This window comes from Prinia subflava, chromosome 12 (assembly GCF_021018805.1).
Source record: "Prinia subflava isolate CZ2003 ecotype Zambia chromosome 12, Cam_Psub_1.2, whole genome shotgun sequence".
In the NCBI taxonomy this organism is placed as follows: domain Eukaryota; kingdom Metazoa; phylum Chordata; class Aves; order Passeriformes; family Cisticolidae; genus Prinia; species Prinia subflava.
In genome coordinates this window covers 13,625,778-13,642,891 of record NC_086258.1, presented here as the reverse complement: position 1 = coordinate 13,642,891, position 17,114 = coordinate 13,625,778, and the positions used below count along the sequence as shown (strand labels likewise).

The following is a 17,114-nucleotide window of genomic DNA, read 5'->3' as shown; positions in this document are numbered from 1 at the left end:
AAGGTTACCGCGGCGACGGGCCCGGGCGAGAGCGAGGCGCATTGACGTCACGGCGGGCGGGGCCCGTCCGGCCGGTCGGTTTCCGGTGCCGCCGCTGCAGCGAGGCCGCGGCCGGGCCGGGACAGGCGGGGGGGGTCCCGGCGGAGCCGCCGCAGGTGAGCGAGGCGGGGGCTTTGGCCGGGCGGCCCCGGGGCGGCGGCGGCGCCGGAGGCGGCGAGAACCGGGCGGGACGGGCGCGGAGCGGGAGGCTGCGGCCTTGGGGCGGGGCCGGCCCGGTCCGGCTGAGGGAGCGGGGCCGCGGCTTTGGGGCTGCTGTGGGGGCAGCGGCGCCTTCTCGGGCAGGTGTCCGAGGGGGCCCCGCGGGCTGTGAGGCTGCGCCCGGCGGCGCTTCCAGCCTTTGGGCCGTTGTACCCCCGCGGCTCCGTGTCCCCCGCCCCGGGGGTACCGGCCCGGTGCCTCCCCGGGGGCCCCGGCTCTGAAGCGGCCGCAGCCCCGCGCTGCGGGAGGGGCTGGGCTGGGCTGGGCTGGGCGGGGCAGCCACGCCTTGGGGAGCTCGGGAAAGCTTTGGGAATGTGCAGAAAAAATGGCTTGTAGAAATACCGGAGTTTTCATTTTGCCCGTGATATCGCATTTCCTGCACCGGTCTTGCCCTTCTCGCCCGTGTCTGCTCACGGAGCCGCTGGGGTTCTCCTTAATTCTTCTTAATTAGCGCTGACCTTCACCGTGCGGGCTGGCTAAACAAAAGGAATACCTGGAGAACTCCTCGGCTCTTTTTCAGCCCGTGGGAAGGCCACGCTTTTGTTTATGCAACGCACAATACACGTGTATGTGTGTGTGTGTCCTTGAGCAGGGATTAAGTGTGACAAGAACGAAACCTGGCTGAAGTGTTGGTAATTCCATATTAACTTGAAGCCTTCTGTAATCTCCAGCAGCAGAATTCGGAGGAGCACGTTGTTGTGTTGCCTCTGTGCCCTGGGTTTTCCTGCTGCTGCCCCAGCAGGATAAAACCCGTGATGTGACTTGTCATTTCTCAAAATTATTTTGACTGAATCCATTTTTTCCCTTTCAAAAGCTGATCCTGGGATCAACATATCTTACTGCATATTAATAAGCTGTTGCCACACTCCCTGTACCAGGTAACTTTCTTTATATTTCATCCAAAAATGCCCTGAGAAATTATTTCCTGTTTAACTCTCACAGTGTTAATATTCTTACAAAAAAAAATGACATGATATGTGTGTCTATATACATGCATACGTAAAAAATGTATTTTAAAATGGTTCTGTAACCTTGTGGTGGGCATCCACCAAAACTGCTCCATCACTGCCCTCTTCAACTCAGCCACAGAAGGAAAATATAAGGAAAGGCTCCTGGACTGAGATAAGGGAGAGATCACTCACCATTTGCCATCATGGGCAAAACAGACTCTACTCAGGGAAATTGGTAATAAATTAAACTAATTAAATTTGAGTAGGATAATGAGAAATAAAGCCAGACCTTACAGACATCTTCCTGGCCCTCTCCCTTCTTTCCAGCCTTAGATTTACTCCTGATTTTCTCCTCCTCCCCTCACCCCAGAGGATGGGGATTGCAGTCAGTTCATTACATGTTGTCTCTGCTGCTCCATCCTGCTCAGGGGCAGACTCCTCATGCCTTCCCTGTGGGAGATAGTCCTCCGTGGGCTTCTCCAGTGTGAGTCCTTCCTGCAGGCTGCTCTCCAGCCTGGTTTCCCTTCCTTGCTCACAACTCCTGCCAGAAAACCCCTCCAGCACAGGATTCCTATGAGATCACACTCTGTGCATTCCCCTGCTCCTGTGTGGGGTCTTCCACAGGCTGTGGCTGGATCTCTGCTCCCCCATGGATCCGCAGGGGCTGTGGGTGGATCTCTGCTCCCCCGTGGATCCACAGGGGCTGTGGCTTGATCTCTGCTCCCCATGGATCTCCAGGGGCTGTGGGTGGATCTCTGCTCCCCATGGATCTCCAGGGGCCATGGGTGGATCTCTGCTCCCCCATGGATCTGCAGGGGCTGTGGCTGGATCTCTGCTCCCCCATGGATCCCCAGGGGCTGTGGGTGGATCTCTGCTCCCGCATGGATCCCCAGGGGCTGTGGGTGGATCTCTGCTCCCGCATGGATCCCCAGGGGCTGTGGGTGGATCTCTGCTCCCCCATGGATCCCCAGGGGCTGTGGGTGGATCTCTGCTCCCCCATGGATCCCCAGGGGCTGTGGCTGGATCTCTGCTCCCCCATGGATCTCCAGGGGCTGTGGGTGGGTCTCTGCTCCCCAGGGGCTGTGGCTGGATCTCTGCTCCCTGTGGATCTCCAGGGCACAGCTCCCTCACCAGGGCTGTGTCTGGATCTGCCAGGGAACCCATGCTGCAGGGCCTGGAGCAGCTCCTGCACTGACCCTTGGGCTGCAGGGCGTTTTTTCCCATATATTCCCACTCCTTCATCTGGCTGAAGCAGCCGTTTCTCCTCTCTCCCTAAATAATTGTCCCAAAGGCTCTGCCCCTGTCACTGATGGGCTCAGCCTGAAGCAGCAGTGGCAGTTTCATGTTGGAGCTGTTTGGCACTGGCTCTGTAGGACATGGAGGAAGCAGAACCCTCCTGCACCCTCTGCCACCAAAATCTGCCAGTGCAAACCCAGTGGAAACAAACTGGAAAGGAGGGAGAAAATCCGCTTAAGAACATTTTTGAAAGTGTCATAGCTGAAGTCTTTTGAAAACCTGGCATCGTAACAGATGTTTAGAGCTTCGTTATTTACAGTTGAAGAGGTATTTTTGGGATTGCAGTGTATCCATGAAATAAGGGATGAGGTATGCACAGGTTCAGATTACACAGGAGCTTTTTAGGAGCGATGCCTGTAATCCATAACTTCCGTTAGCAGACTCTGCCTTGACATTTTGGCTTTGGCTTCAACCTGAACATGTTTCACTTCCGAATGCTGGTCATGCTTGGCCTCTCACATTTCCAGCTTCCACCCACCTCTCTGCTGGCCCTCGTCCATCCCCATGACCCCACACAGACCATGCAGCTCCTGACAGGAGCCTCCAGTCCTACAAAATCTCAGTTTCACAGCAGGAGGTTCAGGTGGAATCTTCCCTGACTTGGAGCACTCGCAGGGCTTGAGTTGTTGAAGCTTTTTCAGCTCAACCAAATGCTTTTCCTTTTCTGCCTGTGGTTGTAGAGCCCCAGAGTTTTGATTTCTGATTTCTTTCCAGGTCTAAATAAGTTCACAGCATTTTCTTTAGCTTAGTTACTGCTCTGGTAGGTAAAGGTGTTTTTTTTTTGCTGTGGTATCAATAAGATAATTCAGCATAACTTTGTTTTAGGCAGCAGCATCTTTATTTCCAGTAGTTATTGATTATTTAACCTTCTCCTTCTCTTCCCTTCAGCAATGGCAGCTTCCAGCAGCAGCAGCAGTGAGGAGGAGCGGAGCCTCCGGGAATGTGAACTTTACATCCAAAAACACAACATCCAGCAGCTGCTGAAGGATTGCATTGTCCAGCTATGCACTGTGAGACCCGAGAGACCCATGGGATTCATCAGAGAGTACTTCGAGAGGTTGGAGAAGGTAAAAATACACAATGGGAGGGGAGGAGGGTGGAACAGCTTATATTTAAATGTATCTTTGTCATTTAGGGGCTGAGCTGCAGGTTTGACCAGTTGTGTTGACTGTTGGGAGTTGGAAGTGGTGCTTTTGGAAAACAGACCCTGTTTTCCAGTGGTTTGTGCACCTCTGTCATACCAAAGGCTGTAGGACAGGACATAGGGTGACAGGGAGGCTTATCCAGCTGGGGTACAGGTGTGATCCCAGTTCAGTGCCTACTCCTGGAAGCTGAGACACAGCACACATGGATGTGTCTGGAGCTGGAGAACTGTGGAGTTTGGCTTTGCTGGACGCTGGTGAGGATATTTGGATTCTTACATTGATTTCCAGTGATGTGGGTAGAGCACAGAAGTGGTGCCAGTGGTGTTATCCAGGCCTAGCTGAAGTCAAATGGAAGTATTTGCATTCCAGATCTCTGGAAGGACGAGCCTGTTTCTGCCTTGTCCTGGGAGCTCAGTGCTGGTGTCCCTCATGTGTTTGTCCTGAGGTCCCTTTATTGGTTTTGTTGTTGGAAGCATTTTGGGATCTTGGGAACGGAAAGCATTCAGAGTGGAAACAGTGATTTCACACTCTTCTGACCTGTTAATTTTGTGTATTGATATCTGAGCAGGTAGGAAAAGGAGCTGTAGTGGAAATGGGAAAATTAAAATCTTGTGCAGAGGAAAGGTTGGATGCAACTGTACTCAGAACATGGAATTAGGAAATGTTGCAGCTGTGACCTTGTGCAGCAGTTTGCAAGTGTACTGTACTCAGTGCTTGTATAGGGCAGTTAGATATTATCTTATTATTTTTTTGTTCTAGTGAGTTACTAATTGCTGATACAAAGAAGAAGGAAATTAACACTGGAGATCATAAATATGTCTGGTGGAAATTGTATTTTAATGGAAGTGTTCAGGATAAGTACTAGAAAATGACCAAGGGGTGCAGACTACCTGCTATAACTCATAATTTATTTGGGGAACATTTTGCTTATGAAATTAAGAGCTCTGGCTTTTTTTTTGGTGTGTATATATCAGCAACAAACCAGTGAATAATGAGGTTCTTTAAAATCTTGTCCCTACCTGTTACATTGGCTTATTCCCTTCCCTGGATTCTTGAGTTTTAAAGTACTGCTAGGTTCAGAATTTTAAAAACATCACCACAGGTATCAATAGACAAAATTTAACCAAGTCAACTGTATTACTGTGCTTAGAATAAATCCTAAACTAGATCATATGTGGGGATATAAAATGGGATTATTCGGTGCTTGTGTGCAGTGGATTTATGGTCAACATGCAGTATTTAGGAAGTTAATTTGTTTTTTAGCTAGATAACAAGTCCAGCTCTGAATTTAATGACAAGAATGATGGAATTTAATAAGTTGATGATTTTTTTCTGGTGCACATTGGCTCTCTGTGTACTTGGTCAGCCTACACTGAAGCTGAAAATAAAACTGGTTAGGTAATGTTTTTTCCCCTTAAATTGCTGTCACAATTTTGGTCAGGGTCTTTTCTCATGGGTTCCAAGTGCCCTCTAGTGCAGCTATAGCTACAATTGAAACTGGAGCATTTTTTTCTTGCCTCCTAGGATTTAAAACTTGCTGCAGCCTCCTCTGGGTGGTTTCCCCACTCACATTACCCAGGTAATCTCTCTCAGGAGAGCTGTGAACGTCCTGTGCTGGGCAGGAAACTCCTGACATCCTTCTCTGGAGAGCACAAATGCTCAGTAATGTCATTAACCAGCTCCAGCCCAGTCCTCAGCTCTGCTGTAGCACAAATGCCTGAAGCTCACTCTGCTTCACCTCCCCAAATCCTGTATTTTACATCTGTGATCAAGCAGAGCAACTTTTCTACCTGCTTTCTAAATTTTCTTCTCTCTGTATCTCACCTCTGGTTTTTTTATAAGGTGGATTTTTGAAGGAACACCATTGAAAACCGAAGTGAGCTTGCTATTTTCTCTCTCATTCTCTTGACAAGTCATCTCTTCCACTGCACACAAACAGAGCTGATTCATTGGCATGTTATTAAAATATGTTGAAGAAATTTAAACATGCTTTAGAATTTCTGTTCAGAAACATCAAAATTGCTGCCTCCGAGGTGGTTACAGCTACTATAGGAATTCAAATGTCTTCTTCTGGGTTATGAAAGCTGTTAGATGAATCTAATTACTACTCATTGATTGTATAAATGGTTTTGTTTTATCTGTTTGTGCTGTGCCTCTGTTCTCTTTGCTGTGCAAACACGTCTGGTAATACCAATACCTGCTAAAAGCTGTAATAGCTCTCCAGCCCTGGGCTGGGCTGTGTAATGCAGCTTGAGCTATGGAAATTTAATGTAGGGATCATTGCCAGATAAACCCTGGCTGCTGGACACGACTGTCCTCTGGAATAAGTGAAATATTGTGTGTGGTGCAGTTAGTGCACATCAGACCTTACAGAAAGCTGGAATTAGTGTGATGGGACATGCAGTCACTGGCCCTGTTCCCCACCACTTGCCCTGCCCAGATATCTAAATATTTTCTCATTTTCCTAAGTGCTTCTTTTGCAAAGTAAGCTATTTAGGAGAATATACTGTGCAATTGTGAATTTATGGCAGAGCTTTTTTTAAAATGCTTTTATAGCTTCTGAATATTTAAATTTTTAAAACATGATATAAATTAAATAATAATTAACCAGAAGAAGTTGAGACTGTCTGGTGCAATGACAGCAGGTTTTACATTGTACACCATAATTCTGAAATTGTGAAGGTCTTCAGTAGCTGATAGACTTAAATCTGAGTATGTGAAGTGTCATCACTTCAGTATTAATTGTATTAATTGAAATGGACTTAATAAACATTTGTTATTTGTCAGGAAAAATAAGGCCTGCAGTTTGTGACTGACACTGAAAAGTGTGAACTGCCTCATCAGCTGAAAGACCAGGACTGACACTTAGATGGAATAAATAGGTTATTCCTATGTCTTTCTCAAATCCTGGGAATGTTTATACTTTATATCTTCTTGGTGAGGGGGTATATGGACTACTTAGAATAACTGGTGTATTTTAAAATAATACATTATTTTACCCACCTGTGACTTGTTTCTATGTCCATCCCCTACCTTATTATACTTAAAAAAATATCAATATTAAATTTTGGGTCAGACAGAATGTACCAGTTTTATCTTTTTGTGTTAATGCAGTTTCCTTTTCCCTGAGTGGGGCATTGCCCTCTTGAAGAGTGTTTTGATAACAGCATCCTCACTAAATGCTGCTGAAGTGCTTCAATTTCTGATCACAATATTTAATATTGTATGTGATACTGGAAAAAAAACCCCAGCAGCTGGTGTTCACTTATTTAAAAAGTGTCTTTTTGAATGGGTGAAGTATTTTATATGTGAACAAACATGTTCTGTGGTTGATGCTGAGGCAGTTTACACCAAACACTTGTTACTGCTCAGGCTATTTTTATGTCATCTCTGTTGAGACTTGTTCCTCTAAAATCAGAGGACAGAAACGAGTTTTAAATACATTTTGCTCCCATGCCTGGGAAATGTGGCACCATTTCATCAACGGGCAAAGAGCAGGAAGTGAAACGTGAGGCACTGGAGCTCCTTGGCTCTGGGAGAGGGGGATGGAAACTCCAGGAATGGTGATCCCATGGCCCTTCCCTCAGGCTGGTGTTGTTATCCAGAGCCTCCCTGCCCAGCTGGGATCAAGGACACTGGGACAAACCCAGCTTTTACAGGGCTGGAGCTCTGGGAGAACAGATGAGGCTTTGTTCTGTTACAGAATGTCCCAAACCCCTGTTTCCTAACGCTGGGAAAGTCATTTGAGCTGTTGTGATGTCAATGCTCTGACTCCAGGGTTGGCTGGTTTGGTTTTAAGCTGATTTTAGTTGATTGAGGTGAATCTTTCGAAGAATCAAATTTCTGTGTGTCAAGTTAATTAGAAGTTGTGTTATTGTAAATACCCTGGTCTTCTACAGTATCACTACAACACAGTAACTAACTGAGGGAAATAAGGAAAACAAGTAACCTTGTGCAAGGTTTGCATGTGGTTTGCATAAAAAAAAAATCCCACTTTGGCCTCCAGCATCCTTCCTCCAGCTCTTCTGAAAGCAGTGTTCATGTTTCTTTCTCCTAAAATAAATGTTGGTTAATCAGTATCAAGTTGGTCCCTGACTCAACCTCTTTCCAAAGCTTCTCATGTAACATGGATTTCTGAGGAATTGCTCCTCTGTCTTTCAACTCCAGAAAGGCTTTAGCACCTCGCAGCCGAGGGGAGGAACTGGGGGTTTGCAGCTGGGAAAATGCCTTCAGCATCTGAGGAACGTCCTCATCACCTGCTGAATACACCAGCAGAAACCAGAATCAACTTGTTCACACTGATAGTTTAATAAATGAAGGATAACTCAATAAAATAAACAGCATTGTGATGTGGCTGGTAGGAATGAAAGGCACATCTAGCACATGTTTGAAAGGCTTTTGATCTCCAATGCTGCAGTCTCCTGTTTGCCTTAATGTGGGAATAAGGGTACACAGGAAGCTCCCTGGTGTTGGCAGGCTGGGCTGGAACATGATACATGACTGCTTTTTTTTTTTCCCTTTGGATTATGTGACACAAACACTTCTTCCTTCCTGTTTAGGAGGAAACAAAGCAGTTGTTGAATCAGCTTAAGTCTGGTTCTCGCTCCGACTCCCGGGAGGATGAGATCTCCCCTCCTCCTCCGCTCAACCCTGTGGTTAAATATCGATCACGACGTGGGGCCATCAGTGCAGAAGTCTACACAGAAGAGGATGCTGCCTCTTACGTTAGAAAGGTGCTCTGACTCTTAAACCTTGCTCAAAACTACATCCACAACCCCAGAGTTTGTCTGAACCCACCTTCTTTCCAGAGCTTTAAATCACACCGAGCTCCTGGAGCCTGTTATGTCATCATTGCTGTAAAAAGCAGACCTGTGTGTGTGGCTGTTTAACTGAGGACAGGATAACCTATCATGCAATTAAACCATTCATGCATTACTTAGACCTGTTCCCTTTGAAGTCTTGTATATTTAGATGTGCATATAGATATATTATATATAAATGTGCTTCCAGTTATTTGGCAGCTGCAACAACATTTGACCTAGTGGCAGAGCAGGCTTGCTGCTGTTCCCAGGAAAACACAGGTTGAACAGATATTTGTCCTCTTGCAAAAAAACTTAAAAACTGAGCATGGAATTTTGCTTTTCAGTTGCATAAAATAATACAAGGTTATATTTTCCTTGTGTTCAAACTGTCTGTAAACATTGACTGTATTTGGGGTAGTATTTATAGTGCTTGAAAGAAAATGGAAAAACTCAGCCAGTGTTTTGTAGCAATTTAAGCTGTTTATTTACCATGGGAAATGCAGAAATTTTTCATGACAAAAATTAACCATTTGATTTCTCTGATTCTCTCCTAGGTTATTCCAAAAGATTATAAAACCATGGCTGCTTTGGCAAAAGCAATTGAGAAGAACGTGCTGTTTACCCATCTTGATGATAATGAGAGGAGGTAGGAGGAAATCTTTGTGGGGTTAAGGTCTGTGGAAGTGCAGACTTCAGAAAAACTAAATGTGTCACACATCTGCAGTGGGCAGTGGAACCACAGAGCTCCAGGAGCAGCACTGATGGGCTGGGGGTACAGATGTGTGGAATTGTGCAGGTTTTTGTCTGATTTTGGTGTCCTCTCCTCCAGTGACATCTTCGATGCGATGTTCCCTGTCACGTACATTGCAGGAGAGACTGTCATCCAGCAAGGCAAGTGGCACTGTTTGCTCTGGGGAGTCACTTGGGGATGGGGAGCTGGCTCTGGTCTAGTGCTCTTAGTTTGTGTTTATTCTTTTATATAAAAGCAGGGTCAAACAGCCACACAATTTCTTGTTGTGTTCTCTGAAGCACTTCACACTGAAGTGAGGAGTCAGAGCCACTGGAGGAGGCTGTGGCTTCCTTGAAGAGATTATCTGTTGGGAATATTGTCCTTTGATGACTCTGTAGAAATGTTAAGTCAATTTATGGATCTGGTTCACCATTCCAGTAATCCTGGAATTGCTGCTGATCTCCTGGGTACACTAGGAGATGTCCCCTTTTCATGGGGCTGAGAGGAGTGTAAAATCAGCAAAATGTGATGTTTCACCCTGCAAACTGTCAGCCTTGTTGGAGTCTAAACATCAAAGTTGGCAGAGATGCCAGCTCTTTCTCAGTAATGTATATTCAAATTTTTTTTCTCTTCTTTAGGTGATGAAGGTGATAACTTCTATGTTGTTGATCAAGGAGAAATGGATGTAAGCATTCCTGGTAGTTCGTTAATGATATGTTCATTCCTAGCAGAAGAATACTGATATTTGTAGACCTCTTGGACAGACCCTGCCTTTAGCAGCTTTTCTCATTTTAAGGTCTTACTTATAGAAGTTTGTTTTGCTCCTTAATAGCTCAGTCTGGCTGCACAGACTGAGTTTCAAAACGAGTGATTTGGACACAACACAGATGTTTTAGGTGTGCAGGGTGGAGTTGAGGTGTGGGGCTGGCTTTAAGAACGAGCAGATTTCTTATTTTCCAGCACAGCTCATTCATAGCTCTTTGACACAGACCTTGTTGAAGCATTATTTCTCAGGAGTCTGTGTGTGCAGAGTCTGTACAGGAGATGTAGAACAGCATCCCTTTATCAATGAAAATCCAAATTGTGCTGGGGTTGGAAGCATTGATAAAACCCCAAAGCGATCAATTTTAGTACAGATGTGAGAATTTCCTTTTCCTCCCGAGGGAGCAGAGGGCAGCAGGAGGCTGAGGTGTGTCTGACCATGCTCTGCCTTGCAGGTTTACGTGAACAGTGAGTGGGCCACCAGTGTGGGCGAGGGCGGGAGCTTCGGAGAGCTCGCCCTCATCTACGGCACCCCCCGAGCTGCCACCGTCAAAGCCAAGACCAACGTCAAGTTGTGGGGCATTGACAGGGACAGCTACAGAAGGATCCTGATGGCAAGTACCCCTCCAAAACCTGGATTTATCCTTCAGGGGTTGTGATCCTGGGTATCTGTCCTTGTGCCTGTCCTTTGCTGGAGTTATTTATTCCAAATCCTGCTATCTCTTCAGTAATCTGATTGCTCAATGTGCATCTCTCAGGCACAGGGCAAGGGGGAATCTTGAATTAATGAACAAAACAACGACAGTATTAAACTGAGCTGAGGGTTTAATAAGGCTGCAATAAATGCTGAGTACTTTAGGAATGTTGCTCAACTGGAATATTACTGAGAGAACTCAATTTCAAAACATTTCATCTTGTGGGTTTGGGGTCTGTGAGACAGAACACTGTGTGCCTGGTTAAATTTGTTTGTGTCTGGAGTTTTATTTAGAGTAGAAAGAAAACTTACTTTGTGCCCTTTCCTTTTTTTTGTAGGGAAATACTTTGAGAAAGAGAAATATGTATGAGAAATTCCTTAGTAAAGTATCTATATTGGGTAAGTGGGAAGATTTCTGTTCTGGAGTGGAATCAATTGCCACATTGTAATGAAGCTGTTACCCAGCATTATGATGATTACAGGCTGTTGTGGTAATTCATCACAACTGCTTCTCTGCATCAGAATAACACTAATTCAGGTCTTGATCACTGATGCACAAATGCAGCTAGAAATACACTGACCTCTGTATAAATACAGAGCAAAAGGTGTAATTTGTGCCTTGAGGAGACACTCCAGTAATGAACTCTTCACTCTGTAGAATCTCTGGACAAGTGGGAGCGTCTCACTGTGGCTGATGCCTTGGAACCGGTACAGTTTGAGGATGGGCAGAAGATTGTGGTCCAGGGAGAGCCAGGAGATGAGTTCTTCATTATCTTGGAGGTAAGCAAGCTCAAAATTAAAAGCTCAGAACCTCACTTTTTTTATTGTGTCCCTAAGCAGGCACTGGGGGAGGAACAAAAACATAAGAACATACTTCCAGAGAATCCCTAAAGAAACATCATCTTGCTGGACATGCAGTAACTTGGATTTAGTTTTGCTCTTTTCACAAATGATACCTCCAGGAAAAAAAATAATAAGTTTCTGACTGAAAGCAGTTTATCTTTTTGAGAGTAGAGACTTGTAGATAGCTGCCTTAGTAGTGTTGTCATTGTCTTCTCCCTGGTGGCTTGTTTTTTTTTTCTGGGTTTTTTATTAGTCATACTATAATATTCCTACTGTTATGAGGAAAAGCAGGAAGAAGTCACTGCTGTGGGTATGTAAATGTTTAAGATGTTTTATGCTTAGAGAGGAGAGCAGCAATTGATCTTATACAGCAGTTAGGTGAACTGTGCAAGGGCTGTGAAGTGGTTTTTTAACTGAGGCATCATAACAGTTATTTCTGTAAAGGAGCTGATTCTGTGTGAAATTCAGTGTTTGGAGTGATGCTGGAAATTCCAGTTGTTTGACTGCTGTCATTTCCTGAAGGGCACAGCTGCAGTGTTACAGCGCCGGTCAGAAAATGAGGAATTTGTTGAAGTGGGCAGACTGGGACCTTCTGATTACTTTGGTGAGTTATGTGTGACAACGGTGACACCACTGTCACCATTTTGTCTGTGCTGTGTCAATGACAGAGATGAGATGGGTTTGTTTAATTACTGTTTTGTACTCCTGTGGTTGCTCTCAGTGCTGGGTGAGTATCAGAATCACTTGGCTCTCAGATGTGCACACAGGTTGTGATTGTTCCACACTACTTTACTGTAAAAAATGATTTGGCCTGACCTCCCTGCCCTGAGCAGAGCTAAATTTGAAATGACATCACATTCCTCAGGCTGTGTCCAGTTGAGTTTCCTGTGTCTCCAGGATGGAGATCTGACAGCCTCTCTGGGCAGTTTCTTTCTCTGTCTCTCTCTGCCTTGTCGTGGAGAGGGTTTTTCCTCCATGCCTGACAAGAATTTCCTGTTCTGCAGCCTGTTGCTTTCTCTCTGTCTTTCCCTGTGCAGCCTGGGTTTGTGTTTGTAGACACTCATTACACAGCTGAAGACAGCAGTAAGATAAGAAAATTCCTTCCTTGGCCTGGTGTTCTCCAGGTCAGAAAGGAGCCTGGTCAGAACCTGCTGTTTAATGGTTAAATGCAGCCCTCTCCCTCTCAAATCCCCTAAGATTTTTCTCATATTCTGGGTAGTTCTCTCTTCCCTCTTGCTAAAACCTTTTGATTGTCCAGGTTTTCAGCTCTGTAGATGATGTAAGCAGCAAATCCTCTGTTGCAAGGCCTGAATTGAGATGGACTCGAGAGCATGGGCTCTGCCCAAAGACCTGCTTGGCTCAGGATCTAGGACTAGACTTCATTCTGTGTCATTTCATATTTTCTAATATTTCTCTCTGTGTTCTCTTGAGTTTCCCACTCTAAATATTATCAAAGTGATTGTGTTCAGATGCTGCAGACCTTTCCTTCAGGGGTTTAACTCTTCCTCAGAACCTCCTTATTCTTCAGCAAGCCTCTCTTTTGGAGGCTGCTGAGTTCAGGAGTTTTAATTGGGTTTTCCTCATTTCTTTTGAACATCTTTTCTGATAATGCAGGCAAAAGTGTTCTCCAAGGAACATGGAATTCTTTCCTCAGTCCTGAACATGGAAAGAATTCCAGTCCAAAACCAAGCAAACAAAACCCCAGAGCTGCTGCTGTGGTTTCTTCTATGCTTGTAGGAATGTTAGGGGTTGTTTCTGTTGCTGATAACAGGGGCTTGTTGAAAGCTTCATTTCCAAATATGTTGCTCAGCAGTTGAAACAAAGCTTTTGGCATGTTTGTGCAAAACTTAAGAAATGGGGATCCAGTGGGACTCGAAAATGCTCCTTTTCCACAGCCCCATGACAAAGTCAGAGTCTTGATTCTGGCCAGCCACCAATGGGTCAAAGGCTTCTGTCTGGTGCATGAATGTTTTATTTGTTTGTTTACTTCAAAACTGTGCTTTTGTTGTCCTGAGTTTCCTAGAAACACCAGAACTGAGCAGTACTATTAGAAAAATAACCAGTTGTTGGCTAGGAAAATTACACAGTAAATTGAATCATTACCTTTCCTCAAACACACACAGCATTGAAAAATTTTTTAGGCTTTTTTTCAGAGAGACTTGAATGTGGACAGGCTTTTTAATAACAAAATCACCAAGTGGGCTTTTTTTTTAAACAGCCTTCACAATTGCTTTTAATGTAATTACCAGGTACTTGTTCCGAGCACTGCTAAAGCCTGAATTTCCTTCTCTGCAGTTCCAAGTGGAGAAGGGTCATTTCTTTGCCTCTTTTTCCCATTGCTTGGTAACTCTGTGTCCCTGTTTGTGCTGTCCCAGGTGAGATTGCTCTGCTGATGAACCGTCCCCGTGCTGCCACCGTGGTGGCTCGCGGCCCCTTGAAGTGTGTGAAGCTGGACCGGCCCCGCTTCGAGCGCGTGCTGGGCCCCTGCTCCGACATCCTCAAGAGGAACATCCAGCAGTACAACAGTTTTGTATCACTGTCTGTCTGAAACCTTCCTCCTTGTCCAAGCCATGCTTCACGAATGCAGACTGCTTTCTTCCCCCTTGTGCAGAGCCACATCGCCACCGGCATTTGCAGCTTCCTGTCTGGTTAAAAACAAAACAACAAAAAAAGATTTAAAAAAAAAAGAAAAAAAAAAAAAAAGGAAAAAATAATAAACTGCTTATCATGGCACTGTCATTAATTTAGAGCATATTATTTCTGTGCTCTCTGTCCCATTAAATTAATAGAAAAAGTTCGATGGAGACGTTTGCTTCTCTCTGTGCACCAGTGTCCAACTCAGGCCAGTGCAGCCTTGCTTCAGCGAGGGAGAGACCTCCTGGCACCATGCCATTGCCATAGAGTGAGGAGGTGACAGTGAAAGGGAGGGGAAAGAAGTTCTTTTAAAGGTGTTTCTGAAATTATTGGACAGATTTTAAGGCTGTGGTCATCACCTGCTGTATTTCTTTTCACATGAGAGCTACCCTTGTAATTGAGCTTCTTGGGGCTTGGGGTTTTCTGGGTTTCATTTTCATTTTCTGGGTACTGTAATCCTGGGTTCAATCGTGAGGCATCAGCTGCTAAGAAAGCCACAGTTGGAATTTACCAGTATAATTGTTCCTGTGTCTGCTGGTTTAAGATTGCTTAGTTCTGTTCTTGTCAAGTGTAAATCAAAAGCTTGCCAGGTAAATAGTTCTGGTGAACTACTGCAGTTGTTGATCCGTTTGCTGACTTGCCACAACTGATCTTTTTCACTTGTTCTTTCTCCAGCCATAGATTTGCCATTTAAAACTCTTCCTGTTCCAAGTGGCAAGAACCAAATGCTACATGAAATGCCTGACTTTGGTCTCTAGTACATAGATTGGTGTAAGAATGGTGCAGCTGTCCAGCTGTTAGTACTGTGTGAGTGCTTAGATTGGTGTAGAAGTCGAAAGCAAACATTTGATTTTCCCTGTGAACTGTTTTGTTAATCCTCAGTTGACTTTTAAAAGATCACCATCAGTTCAAGTGACCCTTTGTTACCAGGGGAAATAAATGCTGAGCGTTTTGGCCAGGATCAGTTGCAGGTGACAAGATTGCTGGTCTGTAAAGCTTCATTATTCTTGATACAGAATATGAGGCAGAAAAACTGAAAGTTTGAACTTTCCTGCAACACTCAGTTGTTTTAAGATTTTAGAGCTGTCAGTTCATCATTTTAAAAATGGTTCACTATGGATCTAGTTCAAAGCCAAAAGGTGCATTCTCTTTTCTTGCTTATGGAATTTCCACCACACTCATTTCATGCTTTTTTTGCTTTCCAAGTCCAATCTGTTGCGGAGTCTTAAATGTATTTCAGTATTCCCAGCTTTGTGTTCCATTAATCTGTGCTCACCAAGACTTCCCAAAAGTTTTTACTGAATTCCACGGTTCAATAACTGTAGGCAATTTTTAAGGTTTCCTTTAAACTGTAATTTATATCAAGTAGCATAGGTTTGTATTTGGGAGTGACAGCAAGCAGTTTGGCATTTGTTGTGCAACTACTTTAAGGATGGAGCCCTCGTTTTATTTCCTTTCTGAGGTGCAGTGGATGCAAATTCAACGTTTTCCCAGGCATGGAGAGAATCAGGAGGAGTCTGCTAATTAAAGCAGAATAATGCTGAAGGTATCAAGCCTTTACAAAAGGTTTCAGGGTATTTCTGAAACTGAAATCCCAAGAAGGGGATTGAAATGTTTGTGGTTTGAATTCTCTATTCAAGAGATGTTGAATAGAGGATTTCTGCTGGAGTCCTTAACGAATGAGCAAATGCTACCTTTTTGTGGTTCTTTTTTTTCTTCCTTTTTGGGGTTTTTTTGGTAAAACTTTTTTCTTAAGTTTTGACTCTGCAGGTTTTTTTCTTTGTATGTGTTCTTTGTGTTATATTAAAGCACCAAAAACTGTGTAAACCAGTTAGAGCTCCACAAAAAATGCACATTTTTTTAATATAAGGCTTTCTAATCAAGTTTCACTACTGCATCTTTTTAGCTTGCTGTTTACTCCCTTTTGTAGTTTTACCTACAAGATTTTAAGATAAATCAGCTAAGTCTGAGTTAAATATTAAACACAGTTATAGCTTTACCTTTGTGTGCAATTTCAATATGTTTGAAACCACGATTGGCATAGTTTTGCCTTAGCTAACATTCAGGGCTTTAGAAGTAATTTTTTGCTAGTCTATCTTCAGCAAATTGATGAAGTCTATTGCCCTAGGAAGCTATAGTCAACCAGAGGACCATTTTTGTATTGTTACCTGACTCTATAAGTCTGATTTACTGTATGTGCTAATATATTATATTATATTCCTTTTGTTATAGATTGTCCTAATGGCAGGTAAAGCAATAAAATGATTTAAATTCTTAAATGCAATCAGCCTCTTTTATTTTATTCCCTGCCCCTCCGTCGTGTTTTCCTTTGGCTTTAGAGGATGTGTTATGAATGAGGCAGCAGAAAATAAGCAGCTTAATGGATTATCTTGGTGTGAACTCCAGAGGGGTGAGTTCAGGTCCTGGAGCCTGGGCACAGCTTGGGAATTCTCTGCAGCTGTACCTGTGTGTGTGTCCTGTTGGGCTCCTGGCAGCCTGTGCTGCTTTGATCCCTCCCAAGGTGTTAATTCCCAGCCCAGCCACGATTCCGGGAGCTCAGGAGATTTTCTAAGTTGGCTGCTCCCATCTCTGCAACCCCTTGATGAGCATGGGATGGATAATCATGAATACGTTGTGGTGGGAAATGGAAGAGGGGGATTTAAAACTGTGATAAAGAAGGAAAAAAATTGAAGGGTGACCTGAGGCAGCCCAGACTTGGATGTGTTTTACACCAGCTCCAAGAAAGCTGAATCACCCAGCTTTGAAGATCCAGTAAAAAACTGTCATATAAAGGAGAATAAAAGAAGAACCCTGTTAGTGTACCAGCCATTTAAATATCCGTGGGTCAGTTTCCTTCACCCTGCTCTTCCTTTCCCAATCCCCTCCACTGAAAAATCCAGGCTGAAACCAAAACTTTTATTACCTAAAGTGAAACTTTAAACCCTCCACTTCCAGCCTTATAATTACAAATAAATACTTTATAACTACAACTTTAATTTA

At 44.2% G+C, this 17,114-nt stretch overlaps 1 protein-coding gene across 2 annotated transcripts; it reads left to right on the top strand.

Annotated features, from left to right (window-relative positions):
• Positions 1-16,398, top strand: PRKAR1A (protein kinase cAMP-dependent type I regulatory subunit alpha). Of its 2 annotated transcripts, XM_063409054.1 has the most exons (12): positions 22-155; positions 1,073-1,136; positions 3,393-3,571; positions 8,209-8,382; positions 9,006-9,097; positions 9,281-9,342; positions 9,820-9,866; positions 10,399-10,557; positions 10,976-11,036; positions 11,296-11,417; positions 12,003-12,084; positions 13,856-16,398. In XM_063409054.1, the coding sequence occupies exons 3-12, from the start codon at positions 3,395-3,397 to the stop codon at positions 14,026-14,028; spliced, it is 1,149 nt and encodes a 382-aa protein (XP_063265124.1). In that variant the 5' UTR covers positions 22-155; positions 1,073-1,136; positions 3,393-3,394; the 3' UTR covers positions 14,029-16,398. The 2 variants fall into 2 exon arrangements, with proteins under 2 accessions (XP_063265123.1, XP_063265124.1); XM_063409053.1 differs by lacking the exon at positions 1,073-1,136 and having other exon boundaries at positions 1-155.
• Positions 16,399-17,114: the final 716 nt, after the last annotated feature.

Excerpts from the sequence above, each read along its gene's own strand:
- PRKAR1A (XM_063409053.1), top strand. The coding sequence starts at position 3,395 with ATGGCAGCTTCCAGCAGCAGCAGCAGTGAGGAGGAGCGGAGCCTCCGG. Across the intron at positions 9,098-9,280 it reads CTTGATGATAATGAGAGGAG|TGACATCTTCGATGCGATGT; the intron begins GTAGGAGGAAAT and ends CCTCTCCTCCAG. Across the intron at positions 11,418-12,002 it reads AGTTCTTCATTATCTTGGAG|GGCACAGCTGCAGTGTTACA; the intron begins GTAAGCAAGCTC and ends CATTTCCTGAAG.